At 45.1% G+C, this 20,466-nt stretch overlaps 1 protein-coding gene across 1 annotated transcript in view; it reads left to right on the forward strand.

Annotated features, from left to right (window-relative positions):
• The window catches only part of KIAA0930 (KIAA0930 ortholog), a 645,174-nt gene extending 637,163 nt beyond the window's left edge, over positions 1–8,011 (forward strand). Inside the window, exon 10 of the mRNA XM_078673838.1 lies at positions 3,513–8,011. Coding sequence (XP_078529964.1) covers positions 3,513–3,553 — 41 coding nt within the window. The 3' untranslated portion in view covers positions 3,554–8,011. The remainder of the gene's footprint in view (positions 1–3,512) is intronic.
• Positions 8,012–20,466: the final 12,455 nt, after the last annotated feature.

The following is a 20,466-nucleotide window of genomic DNA, read 5'->3' on the forward strand; positions in this document are numbered from 1 at the left end:
TGGGACCCTGGAGTGAGTGTACCGACCTTAGTGTTCCACATGCCGTCACAGTGTTCCACATGCAGTCACAGGTGAGCCACCTGTAGGAATATTTTCTCCCTCCATAGCAGGTATGGTAGGAGCTTATGGCGTTTTTAACACAGTACCCATTATTCTTAATCAAAATATCACAATTTCTCACAAAATGAATAAATGAACATCAACAAATCCCAGCGTGGTTGTGTAAAAGCCTGACTTCTTAGCTGGCTAACCAATTGTACTGTATATTTTCAGTGAGTTGGAAAGTAATGCTAAGCTCTTTCTGTCACTGCATGCTCACAAAATTAAAAAAAACCTTGTCTGCTCAACATAAACGGGAAAAAATCGACAAGTTAAATGAAAATAATCCTGCAATCAGTAGGACTAAGGCTATCTCGTTTGCAGCGGTTGTTTATCACAAATTTACACTAAAACAGACTCCTGTCCAGTGGCAACCCACTTTGATTAGTATAATTACTCCCAGGCACAGAAGAGCAAGAAGCACAAACCCAAATTAAGCATCCAAAACCTGAAAGAAAACTGATTAATTTTGAAAAATCCCTATCTAGTGTGAATGGGGCGCCATGCAATTCCCACTACCAATTTGCAGACAAATTCAACAATAATATCTTGAGACCTTAGATTATGACAGATCTGATTTCCTAAATCAATGAATAATAAAACCAAAACCTTTTTGATGCAATTTACAAATTTGACAAGTACATCAAAACCACCGTGATCAAACCACCAACTGAACCAAGAATCATAAGCACATAACCAAAAATCTCACCTACAGCATAACAACTCATTACTCAACACAAACCACACTCTCAACTACACATCCCACTAACACACTGAACTCTCACTCTCAATAGTCATTTCAACTTACTAAAACTCACAATCCTTTTCATTCAGGAACAGCTCCACAATGTCCGGAACTCAGTTTATAATCGAAAGTGGACTCTGGAATATAGACAGAAGGCCATTCTGAGAAAAGGGCAAAAAGAAGTCTCTAAAGCCACCCACTCAAACCATCCTCTGCTACCAACATTTTTGTGGGTGCGTTGTACCCCTAAGATCATACACCTCCAAAGGATGCTCTCTGGTTGGGTGGATTGAAGATGGTGTAAACCTCAATATTCAGGGGGTATGTGTCCAAAGATAAGGTGCAAATCAGCATAAAAAATATAGTCAAATTAGAAAGAACTGACTCAGTAATTGAGTTCTAGAGCTGAATTGGGAAAGCTATAAATGTTTATTACAAAAGTTGAAAAAGCACACTGCAAAAATTGTGAAGTGCAGATGCAGTAGATCTCATTTCAATGGATAGACCATTGCCATTAAAGCTCTCAGTAACCGGTACAATGCAGAATAATAGGGAACATCTGAAATAGGTAAGTCCCAAATGTGCAGTGAGATCAGTAAGAAATCAGACAGAATGCCTAGTGCAAAGGAATAGTCTCTGGCTCACTCCCAAAATCAAAGGATATTTCCCCATATAAGTACACAAAAACTGCGGAATCATTATGATGTGTGCAAAGAAATACATTATCAACAAATCATAATATGGATTTTTTTAATTAATTATATAGCCTTACCATTTAAGCACTAACCCACTACATGAATATTGATTCAACCCCCTCAAGCCTAATATCATCCCGAAGTGTCAGAACAAACTACTTCCATAAACAATTGTGAATACATGTAATACGGTGTCCAAGCGGAAGCTCCTTGTAAAAATGTTATAATAGTGAGCCCATGCTGGAGAGTCTTTGAGAACAGTGTCACTCAGAAATAGACATAATATGTCTTGCTTGACTACGTGCAGCAGAAATAATGAAGCACAAACATGATGAGACATCGATTTTGAACAAGATGGCGTTGAGGCCCAACTGAGGCCTAATTTGCATAAGCCAAGAAAATACACTTTAACAGGTCATGTTGACATTGTTTAAAAAAACAGTAGCTCCATGTCCGGAAACACATATGGATTGGATTTTAGATTACTTGCTCAGGACACTATTAATAATGCAAATTCTTGATTAATACATAAAAGCTCCTACACCATCAGATCGTAGTGAAATGAGCGCCAGTCAGTTAATGCATAGATCTATTATTATGAATGTAGCTCAGGTAAGTATCTATTTTATTAATACTTTGTACTTAACTTAGTTTAATGAATTTATAATAACAAGATAATGAAAAGTTGACCGGTTTTCCAAATATTCCATGCTTTTGTAGGTCCGACTTCTTGGGCGGATGAGGCTTTAACAAGAGGTGGACGAGCCACTGAAAGCTGAAGCCAGGCTCAAGCCTGGCTCTCGCTCAGCTCAAGGTCCTTTTGGAACCTCAAGCACATAATAAGACAAACTTTCATGTTGCTTTTGCCTGTCACTCTCTGCTCTACTCAGGATGTGATGTTACTGCCAGACCTGCTGACTTTGGAACTGGGGAGCCAGGTTAAACACTTGGCGACTACCTAACATCCTGTGATTCAGGGCAAATCACTTAATCTGCCCATGCCTACAAAAAAATGAATGTGACCATCTGTAACGTAACTGAAGCTCATGTAAAGCACTCCAGTACCTTTGGGTCGAGTTTGACCTTTAACCGCAGCGGCAATTCCGCCACGGTGCGGCGGTTTAGCGTAGTGGGCAGGGTCCCATCGGCCAACAGACGTGCGCAGCACTACGAAGGTAGTGCGTGCGACGGTTGTTAGCCGACGCCAGCAGTGAAGGAGATATAGAAACTGCTGAAAATGCACATTGAGGTAAAAACTAAGCATGGAGATAAAAAGGTGAGACAAACTTAAACTAGAAAACCTGCATAAATCGTAGCTTCCCTGCTTAAATTGGGTGATTTTAGGCACCTTTCATATTGCACCCAAATTCCTTTTTCTTCCTAATTGTGTATGGATGCACTTTAAAATACGTCAGTTCAGAATACCAGCTCTACAAAAAAACTCTGATTTACTGAATTGTAATGTTGTTCATAATGTTGTGCCCAGATTATAATAATCTGGGGCACATATAGGGTTCACATGACACCTGTCTTGCCTCTTAGTTTACTAGTGGCACTGTAGTTAGGGCGGGGGCAGGAATGATTCTAAGTGTGTGTTTAGAATCTATCACTTTTAACAAGTGCTGCTCAGTGCAGTGCTATAATGTGACGGATCAGTGTTAAAGGTTCAACATGTTAAATAAATATGCTTTTTTGAATTTTGAAGAGCCTTTTTCATGTTTTACGCGATGTTTGTTGTACGAGTTACATAGCAAACATTTCTGGGCTTGGCTCGTTCACGGACTCCGAGAGCCGAGCCAGAGACCCTTGGCTCGGCTCTCCCTGTTCATTTGTTGGCTCGCCTACCTCTAGCTTTAACACTGTATGTTCGTGGTATTTTTGTAGAATTTGCTATTGTGTTTTGTCCTTACTTTGGATTGTCAATATGTTTTTACAGTTCTTTTTTATTTTATGTATGTTTTCTATCCTTCTAGATATCCTGGAGGTGCGACAGAAGCCCATCTTGATGTCATAGCAGAGAACTGGCGTTGCCTTGGAACCTTGCTGCCAAGTGCCTCATTACCAGACCTGCGTTGGTTTTCTATGACAGTACTACCACCTAGTGTCAGGAGCACGTACGTGCAGAGAGAAAAGGGAAGTCTTCAAGAATACCAGCCAATCAAAAGTGCCTCTTTATTCTGCAGTCGAAGAGTGTGCGTACCGTGCTTCTCCTCATAGTGTTCTAGGCGAGGACGTATCAAAAATTGAAAAGGGGCTGCGATTAAAAAAAACAACGTAAATGCTTTACGAACAATTTACTAAGATGTTTACTTTGTTACAGAGACAATGAATGCAACGAAATGTACGTAATATGTGCTGACATTTATATATATGCTTTGGTAAGAAATTGACTTAGAGTTTCCAAATGTACCAATGAACTTGATGCTCCATTACTGTACATAGATGAACCCGATCTGTACGGTCGCACTCACTTCCGGGGCAGAGGCCGTGTCACGCTGTGGGATTTGAGCGCGCGCCTGAGTGCGCCACAGTTCATCGAGGGTCAGCTGTCCATGTCGCATTTCGTTATGTGACGGTAGCGCACCGCTACCGTGAGTGCAAGTGATTGTTTTGAGTTCGCGGTTTTTGGAAGAAAACTCTAGAATTAACCTACTAATGCGCTGAGGGTGAATGCGGGTGTGGGTCTCATGGAGATCTCATCGAGCAGAAGAAGGCACGGTATCTGAGGGTACACGGAGGTAGCGTTTCTTTATACAGTGTGGTTACAAGCAGAAGCGCTACACCCAAGTATAACGAAAAGGCTCTAAACCCAAATGATTCAGTTTTAGACCAACGTTATCACCAATTAACCACAGCGTAGCGGAAACGATGCTGCAAGATGGGCGAAACACTACTGAAAACAGGTATATGCATTAAGGAGACGTGCTTGTGCAACCGTTCAGCGAGGCTTGCTCTTAGTCTGGGCAATCGCTGGTCTTTTCTGTAAATTTGTGTCTCCCACGAATGTGAAACCAGGCAAATCTCTAGGGGTGTTATTAGAGCAGTACTAACAGGGTGAGGCCCTGCCATTGATCCCCGTCAGATTATTGTGCTGTGAGGATCTGTCATCCAAAGCACTGCATTTGAAGGGCGCATCCTCGGTTACAGCCCTATTCGTAGACTCTTGCAGAGTTGGCTGAACACGATTTCTAATTTCTCAGATTCCCTGTCCGACCACATTACCTGTTCCTGTGTATTCAGGCAGGTGGAATGCAGCTGCTCTAGGTGAGACCATCCACCAGAGGGAGGGACCAGTGGGCATTGGAACGTCAGCCTGATGAAGCACTAATGGAAGCCTGTATGCCATGCTCTCGTGTTCTACTGAGAGCCCATGCATCTGACTGATAGCGTGCAAAGGTTAGGGCAGGACAAAACGCAGGTGCAATCACTGTCTGGTTCAGCTCAAAATGTGACTGCCGCAGGGAAAAGGGCAGGTTGGGGTTTAAAAGAACCTTGTCAGCCTAGTCTTGAAATGTTGCTGAACCTACAACTCTGTATCCCACATTGTTGGGGTGGCACTGCTCTAACATATAGGTTTAAGTTGCTCACAACAGGGTCCCATTCGGCTCTTGAATCTAATAAAGGTAACTTATTCACTGCATTTGTTTAGAAAGAAAGTGAATGGGATAGAGAGCCCAGCTAGGGTTAATTGCTGATAAGTGATCCCTAAGAGATTATACTTGTAATCCAGTATGTGACTCATACTGAAACAAGCACTCACCATGGTCTATTAAACTGTCCTAAACAAGTAACATTTTCAAAAGACGTTTGTGTGTATGAAACCAAAAGGAATGCGTATGACTGAAGTTAGGTGACTTATGACCCATATTTCTATTTTCATTTCAGGTTGAATTGACGTAGAGTAGCTGCTTCTTTAGCTCCGAATAACTAATTCTAAGTTTTGCTACACACGACTCTTGGAAGTTTGTAGCAGGACACTAAAAACAGTATTATGGGATTGTGGGTCAAATTAGAAGATTTAGCCATATGCAGAACAGCAATTCTTGGTACGCGGGAGCTGGTGGGTCTGACATTTATAAAATACTTTCAATGGGTTGGGCTCACCAGTTTCAAGGGAATGTTTGAATTGAAATTCTATACACACAAAAATGGAAGCTGTGGGCAAATTGTATAGGAGATGGCAGTCGAAGGCAGGGAATAAAAATGTATAGTCGCAGTAATTTGGGCAGTCCAGCACTCTTGTCAGAGTTAAATTGTAACTTTCTGTATTAGATTTCAATCCTTGTCTGCAGTTCGACCAGAGGTTGCTGCAGCTCCTGGACTTGGCTGGCGTGCATGCCCGTGGTTCTTTAATACTGATGTCTATGCTTGGCTCTAGACATAACCATTCAGCAAAATGGATAGAATGATATTGGGAATGCTAATTAAGAATAGGAAGTACATTACTGCGTTGGAAGGCAGGAAGCTTCTTCGCATGGTTTAGTCTAGCCTTCATTGAGCACTTCAGTTACGGGAGAATAACAGTGCACTTAAGGAAATATTTCATTGTGCTGCTCACATTGCATCTGACAGTGTAGAGAACAATGTTTATCTGCGCTGGAAGCATTTTCTGATAAGGCGTTTCACACTATAATTTAAGATGCCAAATTTGGTTCATACACCACAGCTTTGCATCAGCTAAGACTATTCCCTTAGACCCTTTTGGCGACTAGCCTTGAAAGTATAATACCAAAGCCCAGCACCAGGGTCAAGCACGCCACTTGAGTTCATTGGGTACCATCATTGCTTGTCCCTGTTTACGAATGTCTCTACAAGTTGTTATACCATACCTCTGGCTTACAGCATGGCCATTACAATATCATGCGCTTACTTCCTTAGGTTTGAAGTAGAGGTGAAGAGTGTCCTCTGGCAGCTTTCATGTCGTCTTGTTGGAAAGAGCACTGACATTTTAAGTGGTCCCTTTCATGCAATGTGGCCACATTCGAACAAACAAAAAAAGGATTCTCTAGAAGCACCTATCAGTTTCAGACAACAGTCCTGAGAGTGAAGAAGCCAAAAGAACCAAAATGCCAGACTCTGAATTGTTATGGATAAAAAGGAAGTGTGCTTCTTCTAAAAATGTTTGTCGCGCCATTGCGCCCTATCCTCAAGTCCCTGACCCTCCCCAGCACACTAAGGCGCAGTATAATGTGGCATACCCTTCTTATGAAGGGAGCTTTGAGGTGGCTGCCTACCTCGTCAAGCTTTAATCTGAACTAGGATTTAGGGTGCATAGTAGCTTGGGAGTCAGCGTGCACTGTGGTATTATTTTGTGGGTCTTTAGAGCATATGTGTTCACATTCTGCCTCGGGTACCATGGCCTTTTCGAAGACATAGATTTGTGATGGGGGACTGGAATTGGTAGAGCTGTTCTACAAATACTGTGATGTGCTACCAGTGATAGAAGGTGCTACATTATACGGAATCCTTTTAGTCACTTTGTTACAGTTGAACATTTTTTTGTATGGTCATTTCAGTATTTTTGGAGGGAATTAAAATGAAAACACTGCAAAGTTACATTGTGCTTGAAATAAATGGCTTGTGTGGCTGTCCCGATAGTACCGCCTGGACCTCGATAAAAGACAGACGGGCAGGAGGAAGCTGCCTTGTTTTCTGCCTTGGCTGGTCTCTCACTAGCCCCTGACTGGTTGAGAGGCTGAACAATGGAAAGAACAAGGAGGGTGCGCGCGCCGACTGACCGGAAGAGGCGGAGCGACTGAAGAAGGCTGCCTCGTGTTCTGCTTCGGCTGCCCTTCTGCTCGTGGAAAGAGGCAGTGGGCAGGCTACACAGCTCTACCGCTATCTGCTTACTCGTCAGAATGGACGCAAGTGTTCACTTGGGATCACCTCACTGCCTCCCACTCAAGGACTCTGATGTTGTGTGTCGACTGACCCAGGCATATCTACCAAGTGATGTCATCCATGACAGCCTCTAGGTTGATTATTTTGTCTGTAAGATTGGATTTCTTTTGATGACTGTTGATTCTTTCTCAGCCTATTCCTTTCTGTCGGCGTTTCGTTTTCGAGTTCCCAGTTTTATGTCCGTTTTTTAGGTTTGTTTTATTACTGGCATTGCCCGATTTATTAACCATGTATGTTCCAGATTGGAGGATGCTATTTATTTTTTTATTTCCTTCTTTCAACTTGTATTGGTCTTTTTTTCTTCTCCTTATTTTGTGATGTTTTGTCTGTTTGACTCATTTCCACCCACTTGTGTCATTTCTGTTTCTTAGAAATTCATCCTATTCTTTAATCTTTTCTTCTAGTTCATTCTTTACATTTCTTATCACCTTTTTTCCGTGTGTGTCTGCCACAATCCTCTGTTTCTTTCCTGTTGTGTATCTATGTTAAATAATATGTTCTTTTGTAAAATTGTTTTCAATCATCAGGAAGGAGTGATATTCAAATAAACGTAAGTCTATGTAGATCAACAGCTTCCTTTGCGATTTCGGCATTTGATTTCTGCTGCAGTAAATTTCATGCTGTCGATTTGCGCTAGCCAAAAATCTTTTATTCGTTGCCACGATAACAAACTTCAGTTTTTAGGTCTCGCCTAGCGAACGCGCTGCTTCGCCTTGGCAAGACTATTGTTGTTGGTTTGGTGCGCGAAGAGAGACAAACCATGTGCGCGCACGGACAGGCGATGTGCACGCGCATGGCGTCTCCTCTCTACCTCACACACTCTCACCGCGCGCTCACACGCTCTCACCGTGCGCTTGTTCTCTTCTTCTATTTGTTTCCCTCGGTCTCTATCATTCTATAAGTCAGTCTCTATTTCTCTGTTTATCGACCCATATCTCTCTTTTTCTCTTTCCTCCTGTCTCTCTCGCCCTGTTGCTCAGTCCATCTGTCTGTATTATCTCCCTCCCATTTCTATCACTTTACACGCCTGGTTCTCTTCCACTCTCTTTATCTGTCATTATCTCTTTCTCCCTGTCTCATTCTCAGTCACTGTCTCTCTTCCTCTCTATTCATCTCTATCTTTCTCCCTGTTTCTCTCACTCACTCTCTCTAGTCGTCTCTCTCTCTCGTTTTCTCTTTTTTTCCGCTCTCTCTTTATACTAAGGTTCCTTCGCTGCTGCAGGGCAGGAAGGTGAACGGTGCTCACAGCTCAGCTAAGCACAGTACGTTTTGCCGAAATAGGCTGGAAAGTGATTCTCCAACCTCAGCACTGACCTTCGCCTGGTGTTGCTGCGGTTCGATTGTAATTATTGTTTCTCAAAGCCAGGGGCGGTGGGTGACATTTGAAAGCGGTGGAGCGCAAAGTGATTTGCATACAGCACCGTAGCGAGCGAGCCCGAACCACTTAAGGGGGGTTTGGGGGGATAACCCCCCTCAAGAAAATTTTGAAAAAAAAGAAGAAAAATCTCAGCTGTAAGAGTAGAAGAAGTTGCACAGCAGTTGGGAGACAGCCTTTACAAAGCCCTCTGTCCCACTCGTTTTTTGTACCTTTCTGTCCCCTGTTCCACTCATTTTTGTGCCCTTCTGCCCTCTGTCCTACTCGTTTTGGTGCCTTTCTGCCCTCTGTCCCACTCGTTTTTTGTGCCTTTCTGCCCATAAGGGGGGTTCGGAAAATTTTGAAAAAAGAGAAGAAAAATCGTGCATTTTCAAGCAAATTTGAGAAAGCAGGAAGGTTACTAAAGCAATTGTGAAAGTGCAGTTATTACATTACAAACACACGCCCACACACAGAGACACACTTTCACATACAGACTCACACACACCCACACATCAATCCACACAGACACCCCCCCACACACACCCACGCTCACACACACATATCTAGATAGATTCCACAGTCACTACATGAGGTGCCAGCTCGCTACCACACATGCCTATTCTTTCGAAAAGTCAAATAAAGGATCTAGCATACACACACAGACACACACACTCACACACACACACACTCATGCAGATTGTGTTCCTGCAGGGAGCTTGCTGTCAGGCTGTTTGAGGCCTAAGTACTTGCAGCCAGTTTTTACGGTCCGTCTTTGTTTATATCTTAGATGTACCCCAAAAGTGAGCACATCCCACCAGCAAAACCGCAAAACCATAAATATTGTAGCAAGGCCAACTCTGAAGCAGTGTAGTCTTACAGGCTAAGGGAAAGATGGAAGCAGCGGGGCCCACAAAATATGGTGGCACTGTGGCAGCCATTGTGTGCTCTTTAGTCACATTAAATTGAAGATGACCTGATTTTACTGCTTTGGCATCGGTTCTATTTTTCTAACAACTTTCCACCTATTAACTTTTAATAAGCAGTCTCTTTCACTCACACCCAAAGCACCGCCTATTCATAGCACATTCACTGCAGAGAGTGTACAGGTGACGTTTATCAATAATCTGAGCAGCCCAATAAAACGGGGAGGAGCGTGAGCATTGCTCTCACTTACAAGCCGAGTATAGCATCCTCTGGCCCAACACAGTTGAAAGCTATAAAGAACGCTTGTGTTTGAAAGAAATGTGCAGCCCCTTTGCACACCAGATGAGTCCTGATCCAGCTAAACTTGGCATATAAATGACCCAAGAGAAGCACACTTCCTGTTGGAAGAGAGCATGAACCCACTTATCCAAAATGATGGGGGCTCCCTGCAGTGTGTCATGAGGGGCCTCGAGTCTCCCAAATCTAGCTTTCGGCCAAGGCTGGAGTGTACGAGTGCAGTTGTGTACCTACAGTGGGTTCAGGGGCCTGCTCTACCCCCCTGCACTCCTGCACTCTTTCTGGATGTCTGCACACGTTTATCCGACACAGTGACCAGAGTACAAAACTGTGAAAGCAGCGACAAGCCCCCTAGCAATGAGCAAATAAGGCAAACCACGCCCCAATTTGCATGACCTAAATATTTTCTACATATATTGCTTCGAATGAGGCACACATAACAGAAACCAAAACTCTCATTAGCAGTTGCACAGCCTTCTCCTGAAAGGAACAAAAAATAACTTTGAAAAAGATACAATGAATATAAAGTCTCAGATGCTGACCTAGTCATTTGTGAAACCTCACTCAGAGAGGCTAAACATGAGAAGGAGGCTGTAAACATCAGAAACCAGAAAGCTGAGCAGGCCTGTGTACAACATGGACACAACACAACACAATACAAGATGACAACTAATGATGAGGCATTTTGGAATTGAGGAGAATGTTGTACATGTTATTAGGCACCAAGAATCAAACTAAATTCAAAAGCCAATACACCAGCGTGGCCATGGGCACAAACAGATTATATACCATTGCGATTTACATTTTCCACTGTTCTTTCGAAAAGGCAAATAAAGGATCTAGCATACACACACACACACACACACACACACTCATGCAGATTGTGTTCCTGCAGGGAGCTTGCTGTCAGGCTGTTTGAGGCCTAAGTACTTGCAGCCAGTTTTTACATTCCGTCTTTGTTTACATCTTAGATGTACCCCAAAAGTGAGCACAAATTAAGTAACGCGGACGCCCAATACCAGGACAAGTTTATGTACTCAGTGCGGCCCTGCTTTCCTTCCTGCCCCTTCTTAGTACTTTGCACAACTTACATTTGAATCCATTGTTACATTACTGTAAATGAACAGATAAACAATTTAAAACAAGAAAGAAAGCCCAGTGCTCTCATTTCGAGTCGTCTTCCTGCCTGGCACACTTTGCAGCTGATCGTGTGGGAAGAGGAGAAGTGAAACGCGGAAACCCCCTGGTTCAGCAGCCAGGTGCTGAGAGGCAGATCTTGCCTTTCCCTTCCTCTTATCCAGTATTTATTTCTCGTATTCACTTGGGCCCTGTTCCACTTTCCTTCACTGTCACGAGCAGCCTTTAAAAAATGCATATATCGGAGAAATGTTTTTTCCCTTTCCTGAACGGCATTCCTCGGATCGTAAAGTGTCCAGAAACCCAGGTGTCGGTGCATTTCCCCCAGTAATATATCACAGTGAATTACATCACCCCTCGCTGCTCAGAGCGGGGATCAAATGAAGCAGGGGATTCCAGCTGGTGAGAAATATTATGGTTCAGTGCTTAACAACCGGGCTGGGGGCCTAGGGCTGTCTGACCTCCGTGAGAGAGCTGCATTCTGGAAGCCATGGCAGACTCCTGAAGAGTTTCCCAGGCTGGCGTACACTACTGTGGTAGAGACAAGCAAACACCAGTAATCAAACCGGGCCCAGCCTTAATGAATCAGTGTATAACTATAAGGTTACCTATTTTGGAGCTGGTGTACCCATAAAGGCGGAATACAACTCCACAGGGAGGCCACCCGGGGCCGTAGTCTTACCTGTGGCCATGTCCTTCAGGGCCTCTTGCACTTCCAGAGCTTTTACTGGCCCCCCAATACCTCCTGTGCTACACATGACATCACTGTTAGCGACACCCTCTTCAACGCCTGGGGTCTACAATAATGGGGCTCATAATATGTACAAAACTCCTTGTTAATGTCTTTTGGCACATAAATGAGTGTCCTGGCCCCAGAGGTGAAGTGAGTGATGGGAGAACCACATAAATCTGGCCGGATTATCCAGGCCAACAGCCTTCCAGACCGGCCCTCCCCTACGTAAGCCCTGCCTATATAGGTATTGCAGTCATGGCAGCGCAGGCGGTCCAAAACTTCAAAGTACTTTTCTTTCGAAATCATCCACCTGTTTCTGAGCTGCCATATCCATCGGGCGCTCTCTAGTGTGTGTGTAATGTGGTCGTGGTGTCCAGAGTTGACAACTCGTCATGTAGTTCCCTGTTCATGCCTACATTACAGACTACATTAATGAGTGATGTACGGAAATCCTCCCGTTCTGCAACTACCTTACCCAAGACAGGTCGGGGCTCTGCGGGCTCAGGTGTGTCCCTAGAGTCTGCCCCGTCATGCCTCACAGAACTGCCTTATTCCAGTCCAGCCACACGTGGCCTCATACAGATATCGTGCTCGGTCCCCTTGACCTTGTGATAAACAATGAGTCACTGTCAGCTCCAGGAGGCTCATGAACCTATGACTGGGAGTAACCAGCAATAGCAGGCAGCCCACTACTAACTGTATCTTCTGCAGAGTATCTGTCTTTGGGGGATCACATCAGCCCTGTAGCCCATTAGGCACCTCCCTGGCAGGCCATGTGTAGGCAGCGGGCTCACCTCCAGTTCCATTCAGGCTGAAAACACGACGGTAATCGGGGCCTCACTCATGCAGGTCAGGTCACACCCCGTAACGGCCCTCTCAGAAACTGGGGACAGATTCGGTCCGAACTAGAGTTTGTTTTTTAGACAAAGACATTACTGTGCACGCAAATAGTCATCATGTGTACACTACAGTAGTAGTTAAATGAAAATACCTGAAGTAAGTAGTAAGCAGGGCTGCGAGTCGAGTCGAGAGAAAGGGCACACAGGCTGGCTCATGTACACGGTCCAAACGAGGCGAGACTGGTGGCGAGTAGAGGATCTGACGTCAGCTCAGCAGTGCCGCAAAATGGCCAATCACTGCATGACTACATGAAGTCACACACAGTGATTGGCCATTATGCAGTGTGTGTGTCACCACCCACGCGCGGCATCCAATAATGGATTGCCCTGCCTTGCTGCGCGGTGACTGCCAATCCTGGCGCTGCAAGCAGTGCCAGGATTGGCTAGGGGGGCTCACTGACTGCTCGCCCTGTGTCGCCTCTGTAAAGCCGGGGGATGCGGCCAGGTGAAACGAGCACCCCCCTGGTCACTCTCTATGGGGGACCTTTCATGTGCATGCTCGGGCTAGTTTCTGCCCCAAGCATCACTTGCGCGCTAGATACCTTGGCTGGCCTGGCTGTCTACTGCTGCAGCTGAGTGATTGCGTCACGTGGACTGTCACTCAAGCTGCGCAGCAGTCCAGACCAGCCCCCCTGTGCAGTGCTCTCCCAGATTAATCGGGTGCTTCCCGGATTCCCAGCGGCGCACGCACGACTTTTACTAAATTTTTCATCAGTCAGTGTGTGTGTTTATAATTTCTTGCAGCAGCCGAGCAGCGTCGTCCATGGACTTGTGGGGCTACGCCCCTACGCCCCAATGGATGCACCGCGGCTGCGAAGCTCCTTGGGCGCAGCGCAGCCTCTGTCAACAATCTCTGCAAGGCGGGACTGGCAAAACGCTCTTCAGAGTATGGTCTTTTGCTGCATCAAAAAATATCCGAATTTTAGAGCACATTTGTCAGGGTGTTTTTAGGGTATTGTGGCCCCATAGGCGAAGTACAAAACTTATATTTGCACATTTAAAATGTGCAAATCTTCTCCCTCTATTTTTGTTGCACTCTCTGTAAAACAAGCCAGGTAAATGATATATAGGTGCCCGAATGCATGCATTCAATTTGACAGGCACACATTTCTCTATATTTCTTACTACTGAGGCCCTTCAAATGGCAATGAAAAACATTGAGGAACGGGGAGTGAACAGGGGGTTTGGGGGTAGACAGAACCCTCATCCCGCAGCCAAAGAATCTCTCGGCGCACAGGCGCTCTGTTTACATCTCGGTGCCCTGCTGGCGCGTGAAACTAAACACATCGGACCCAGCATGGCAAGAAGGGAAAACCGCCGGCGGAAAAGCGGTTTTCTCGAGCTTTTAAACCCTTCACAATGTCATTGCAGGGAAAATGACAAAAGGCTGTCCACTGTCGACGAGGCACACATGGAATGGGCAGTGGGGAGCGCGCGCCACCAAAGACGCTGCAATTCAGAAGAGTGCAGCGCCAGAAGGGTTGAGCCAGTGGATCCCACCCAGCAGTCAGACTCTCCAGGATATCGCGATTTCGCGATTTGCTGCGAAATCGGCACTTTTGTAAAAATGCCGCGATTTTTACGAAAGTTCCCGCGAAATCGGCACTTTTGTAGAAATCACAGTATTTTTACAAAAGCTAATCCATGTCCTGTAGTCTAGAGGAAGAAGTGAAAGATTGTGACCCCACTGAGGACGTGAGTGACACAGGCACACCCCAAATAACTTCACCTGCAGCCAAACCACGAGAAATATGTTTATATAATTAACACAGTTCACCGCACATCACATAGTTCAACAGCGTGTACATAAATCAGGATTATGTAGAGCATTACGGATTAAGGTTTTTTTACAAGAATTACTGATAAAGTTATTTTACAAGAATCCTTCTGGGCCTGAAGTGACCTGGCTCGTGAGGAGCAGAGCCCCCCGAAAAGAGGTCAAAGGCGCTCACGAAGCCGAGCACAACGGAAGTACGTGTCACAACATGTCTGGGTTCACGGCATCCCGTGACCCCCTCGGTCAGGGAGATTGACAGGCCGGTGAGCGGGGTGCAGCGGGGCCCATCCAGAGAGCCCTCTGCCCAAACACTGCCACGTCAGCACCTGGGCCATTAATGCGCCTCGACACCCCTGACCGCTTGAACCCGTGCAGAGTGGGGACGGCGCAGTTCAAATAAACAGTAGCGCCCTGAGATGGGCCACGGGCCTTCTACGCGGTCCGTGTGCCGAGTTTGGCATGTGGGGCTGATTACCTCGGAGCCAAGGCGGGCTCGGCAGAAAGGCTGGCAGGAAATGCAACGGGCTGGGGTGGAAAAGGTACCCTGCCGAGGGTCGTTCAGGATGCAAAGATGAAACTATGGGTTTTGGCAAGTGGCTTCTACATCCGTGGCTGGGTCAAGTGCGCATTTCAGCTTTTATATTGGCAAGCACCACTTAACCCAATTGTGTGATCTTGGGCAAATCACCAGATATCCGTGTGGAGGCTGCGCCGAAATTCCATTGCCCAACAAAAATGTGTCCGGCTCACGAACAGATGAACTGCATTTGTGAAATGTACAGCCTTGTGAACTAATGTACTCTATCAAGAAACGTGCCATATTCTAGTATGCATTAACATTTAGTTAAGGGTAATAGTATTTGTGTAAATGAAGTGATGCTGCGGTTTTCTGTAATGCAAATAGCAGTATCTGTCTGTTGAACACCTATTGTTTATACTAAATTGTATATACTTAGAAAAGGCATAGGGTCTCACTTGCACGTGACTGAATGTATTTGTTGTTGAGGCTAACATTGATATAAAATCAAGCCTTCTGATTGGCTGAAGATTTTTTGGGAGCGAGTGCTCTGATTTGCTGGCTGCAGCGTGACTAGAGATATTCTGTACTCGGTTCCATGTCCTGAAAAATATTCTTCAAAAAGTATGTACTGGGGAAGGGTAGGGATACCCTGGGCATCTAGCTATTGGGAGCCCCAAATTATTATTTTTGAATTGGTTATGTGTCCTGTGGTACTCCATCAGTACTGGAGGCAACAAGGCAGGACACATTGGCGGCCTCAGCTGCAATGTCATCCGTATGTAGGTCACACCAGAAATTAAATTAAAACGCCTAAACAAAAGTGAAGATAGTTTAATATTTCCTTTATTTGAGCCATCACTGTAAAACTAGATTTATCAATGTTTTAACTATTCATGTGCTTACTGCATAAGAGAGGTGAAAGTACATTTACTGTAATAATGGATGCCTTTGTGCTGCCACATGATGCTGTCATTTCGATGGATGAATTAGGATATTGACACTCGACAGCTAGAAGCCACAATCCAGTTGGTAGGATGTCAGAATTTGCTTCTTCCAACAAGTCAATTTGACTGCCATCTTAGAATGGTCCATGTTTATCTTAGAGAAAGAATCACAATACTTTTTAGGCTAACCAAGCTTTTAAAAGGAAGTTTATAATCAGGGTTACTGGAATGATGTGGCAGTATAAGGCTAAATTATGCAGTAGCGTTGAGTAATTTTGTTGGTGATAAAGGGCAAATTTTGCGGTATAATGTAGCAAATTTGTCATTGGATTATGTCATTATTTCGGTACTTTTCAACTTGGTAACACTCTAAGGGCATTGGATGCACCTCATTAGTACCAGTTTAATACCTCAATATAGCGATATATCTTCATGTTGTTAAATAACTAAAAAAGCTAAGATATCTGTGTTTGTTGTAGGAAAAATGGCCAAATAAAATGCCACAAAATTGCCGCTAAATTTCCATATTTGTGCCGCTAAATTTCCATTTTTTGCCGCTAAATTTGCGAATCCATGCCGCTATATCCTGGGGGGTCTGAGCAGTGTGACTGACACCTGCCAGACAGTAATAGGGGCATGTACACCCCTGGAGTCCAGAGAGGACACACTGGTGAGGGACTGAGACACCACCGGCTGGGGGTCCGTTTTTAGTGGGAAAGAACTGTCTTAAAGCCTGCATCCATGGCATTTTGGAGCTGGAGTCCAACAGACGGGGGTAGGTTCAGCAGAACGTTTGAGGGATCGCTGTAGGAGCAGGCCCCGTCATCGGAGGCAGTTTGGGAGTAGGCGCGACAGTGGGCACACGCCTACCTGAGATGGAAGTTTGGTGCAGGGTCGCAAAATGGGGCGGTGAGGGGCATGCACCTCTGAGAAGGGCAGTTTGGGGGAATGTAGGGGAAGTCACATCTAAGAAGACAGACTGAGCACAGACACCGTGGGAAGGGTGCCCGGCAACTTCAGGAGTGTCCTTTCAGTAACTAAACACCCTCAGGTGGGTATTTTTGCACAGACACTAACATAGCTCCAGTCACTGGCTGTTCATTTGGGGGTGGGGGGCGCTAAGGGTGTCCGGCACTTCAATGGGAAAGCTTACCTTTTTGCCAAGGGGTGGAGATGGCCAGGGGTTTTCAAGAGGTATTGCACCGAGAGGGGGCTGTGGGCTCAGGTCGGGGGCAGCTTAGCAAGTTCAGCTTTGGCACTGGGAGAGAGAGGACAGGTGGGTACAGAATGCTGGGCAGGCACTGGTTAGGGTACAGGTGTGGGGGGGGGGGCATTACGAGGGGCAGTTCAGCACTTTAGCCGTCAGTATGTGTCGCAAAACATAGCAGCAAAGAATTTCAAATACAGTTCACTGGATATTCATGTACAAATGTGTGGACCCTCACTCCACGTGCCGCGCTCATGTCACGCTTTAAGACCCTTCGTCTGCTCTGAATCTCAATCTGTTACCCCGTTATCTTGGACCTTTGCTCTGCACCAGTGTGCGCCTCCATTCTTCACCATCCCCAGCTGCCGCCTGAGAGCCCACTGCCTTGGTTATGTCCAAAGCCCCAGTCGTGCCTAGAAGCTATACTCTCTGGGCTCATTCTGTGCCCTGAAGTCCCTGCTTTTGTGCATATATATGGAATCAGAGTAATGACGGTGCCTAAAATCCCCATGTCTGGTACTCTGTATAAGACCATGTTCACTGCAATGTCTAGAAAAATGCCTCTGTGCTCTCTAAGAGCAGCTCCCTTTCAAGGCCTCATGGTACCGGTCTCTATGCACTATATGATAACCTTCTGTTCAGTGCCTGAAAGCCTTCACCTCTGTATGCGATATTACCCTGTATGATTTTCATTGCTTTTAACCTTCGAAATCGGTGCGCTCCATAAGATCACATTCTTCGAACCGCCTTGACAAGCTATCTTCTGTGAGGTTAGATCACATTAAATCTAGTGGATCAAAGCCCCAATGCGCTATATTTAACCATATTAATTTTCGTCTGTAGATGCTCTGTCTCTGTTTGAAGACTAATGGAAAGGTTATGCAGCATCCACCATCAATATGGAGGAGATGGCATCACGCTGATCCCTCAAGGCTTTTCTTTGATCCGCTCTACACATCCAGATTTTGAAAGGTCCCATTACCATCCAATGAAGTTTTGAGAAATAAAATTACATGAGGATTTTCTTGTTACAAATAAATCCAATAAGCATTTGCAATGCAATAGTTCTCGCATGTACGCGTGTTTGAATCTATTGACATTGCAAATAACGATGCCTTTTATTTTTGTTTTAGTTTTTAAAACATAAATAAAAGGCATTGTCATTTAGAATGCCAATAGTTTAAACTTGCGTAAATGCTTGACCTATTGCATTGCAAATGCTTGTTTGAAGCAGGAAAGGATAATTTCTCCCATTAGAAGTCATTTTCTTTCCATCCCATTTCTGTCCATAATTGCCTTTTTATTTCCTTCGGATCGAATCAATATAATGCATTGAGATCAGGCAGGGGAGGGAGAGGGAAGTTATTATTACAATAAAGACTTCGAGATGAATGTCACAGGACGTGAGTTTGCCTGGCAAATTCTTCTTGGAAATGGGCCACCACGCATAGATTGTTTTGTAAAATTGCCAGGCGGCAGAGAACGCTGAGCTGTCAGACTAGGGCAGAGGCGCCCAGTAGAATTGAACAATCAGCACTTATTACAATGATTTGCAAGGCCAATCAATGCCTTTACCAGCAGACTGCCCAACGAGGAACCTGTTCAATGTCTTTCCCGCGTCAGAAAGCTCCTGTATCTTTCAACTACACATCGACCCGCTGCTTACATGGACAAGCAAGAAAACACTGGGCATGTTGGGTATTGGGCACAGGTGAACCAAGGCAAACACAGAGCCATAGATCACAGATATAGCGGACAGTGGTTTTCTTTTTCACACATTTGATTCAGTTCATGGACACAAGTGTTGGTGAAATAGTTTCTTCCTCCTTCAAATGTCACTAAAACTGCTTTATCCAAAGCTGTGCCCAGTAATCCAGGGAATCTTGTCTCCCAGTGCGTTGCACTGAACTAAGTGTATAGTAGCAATTGGGGCACTCATTCGTCCTTGGGGGCGGGCGCGGCATCCCTGGACTCTTTTTTTTCCAGCAGTTAGTCTTGCTGCAGCAGTCACCTTCAAGATCAAAGGGACGGCAACCCAGGGATAAAAAGATAATGGCTATTCCATATGTACATTGTTACGTATCACCACATCTCCACATACACCCACACAGCCAGTTGCAGAGCACATCTTGACAGGGGACCCAATCATTTACTTAAATCGCCATTTAATTTCAGTGGGGGGTTTGTTCTTCCGGCTGCTTATATTAACTGCTTTCATTTAATTTAAGCTCTATGTTCCTATAACCCTTCCTTTTCATTTTCACCTGTCCCACTTCTTCCACCCACTTTTCTTCACACACCCTCTTACCACCGTGCTTTTCCATACCACAACTCACCAGCACTTTTCCTCACCATATTAGTAAAGAATCTTGCTGCTTCCACCAGTTGACAATATCTAGGTACACTTTTCCCAAATTCCTTTTTATTTGTGTTAAAATCACTACCTCCACGATTCACCTCTTAATATGATATTCCCTTTTTTAGGTCTCGCCTGTCAATGCGCATGCGCATTGAGCAGAGCGAGACTATAGGGGCTTAAACAGAGCTTACCTAGACTGGCGATTTGATGCAGTGCATGTGTACTTTTAACTCAATGCGCAAGCGCAATTAGTTAAAATGCGCGTGCACAGCATCAAATCGTCAGCTTGGTGCCGCCAGCAGCTCTTCCCGCTCCGCCCCTTGCTGCATCAAAGGCTTTGCGCTCTGCCTCAGCCCAGCCATTCTCCTCCCCTAATTACCCCCTGCTGCATCAAAGGCTTTTTCACGGCCGGCCGGCCGTGCTTTCAGTTTCACAGCCGGCCGTGTCTTCTTTTCTTTTTCTATATATTTTCCCTTCTCTCCCATTCACTCATTATCTCTCTCTCCCTTTCACTCGTACTCTTGTTTTCCGTCTATATCTGTCTGTCAGCCCTCTTTCTTTCTATAGTTCACCCTCGTTCTTTCTCGCTCTCATATTTATACAACTTGCTCGCTCCTCTGATTCTTCCCCCACTCTGTCCCTTCTTTTTTCTCTCCCTCAAGATACCCCCTTCTCTCCTCGTATGTCGGTCTCTCTTCTTCTGTCCGTCTCCCCCCCCCCCCCCACCCCCACCTCTCTTGTCCTGCCCTCGGTTATGTAAGAAGCTCTCCTTCTGATACTTTTACTTGGACAGTACCGGCACTTCTTAGAAACAATCGGGTATTTATTTATTTATTTCATGCAATTGTATATTGTTCTATTTCAGAGGGGTG

Source organism: Lissotriton helveticus, chromosome 1_1 (assembly GCF_964261635.1).
Source record: "Lissotriton helveticus chromosome 1_1, aLisHel1.1, whole genome shotgun sequence".
NCBI lineage: Eukaryota > Metazoa > Chordata > Amphibia > Caudata > Salamandridae > Lissotriton > Lissotriton helveticus.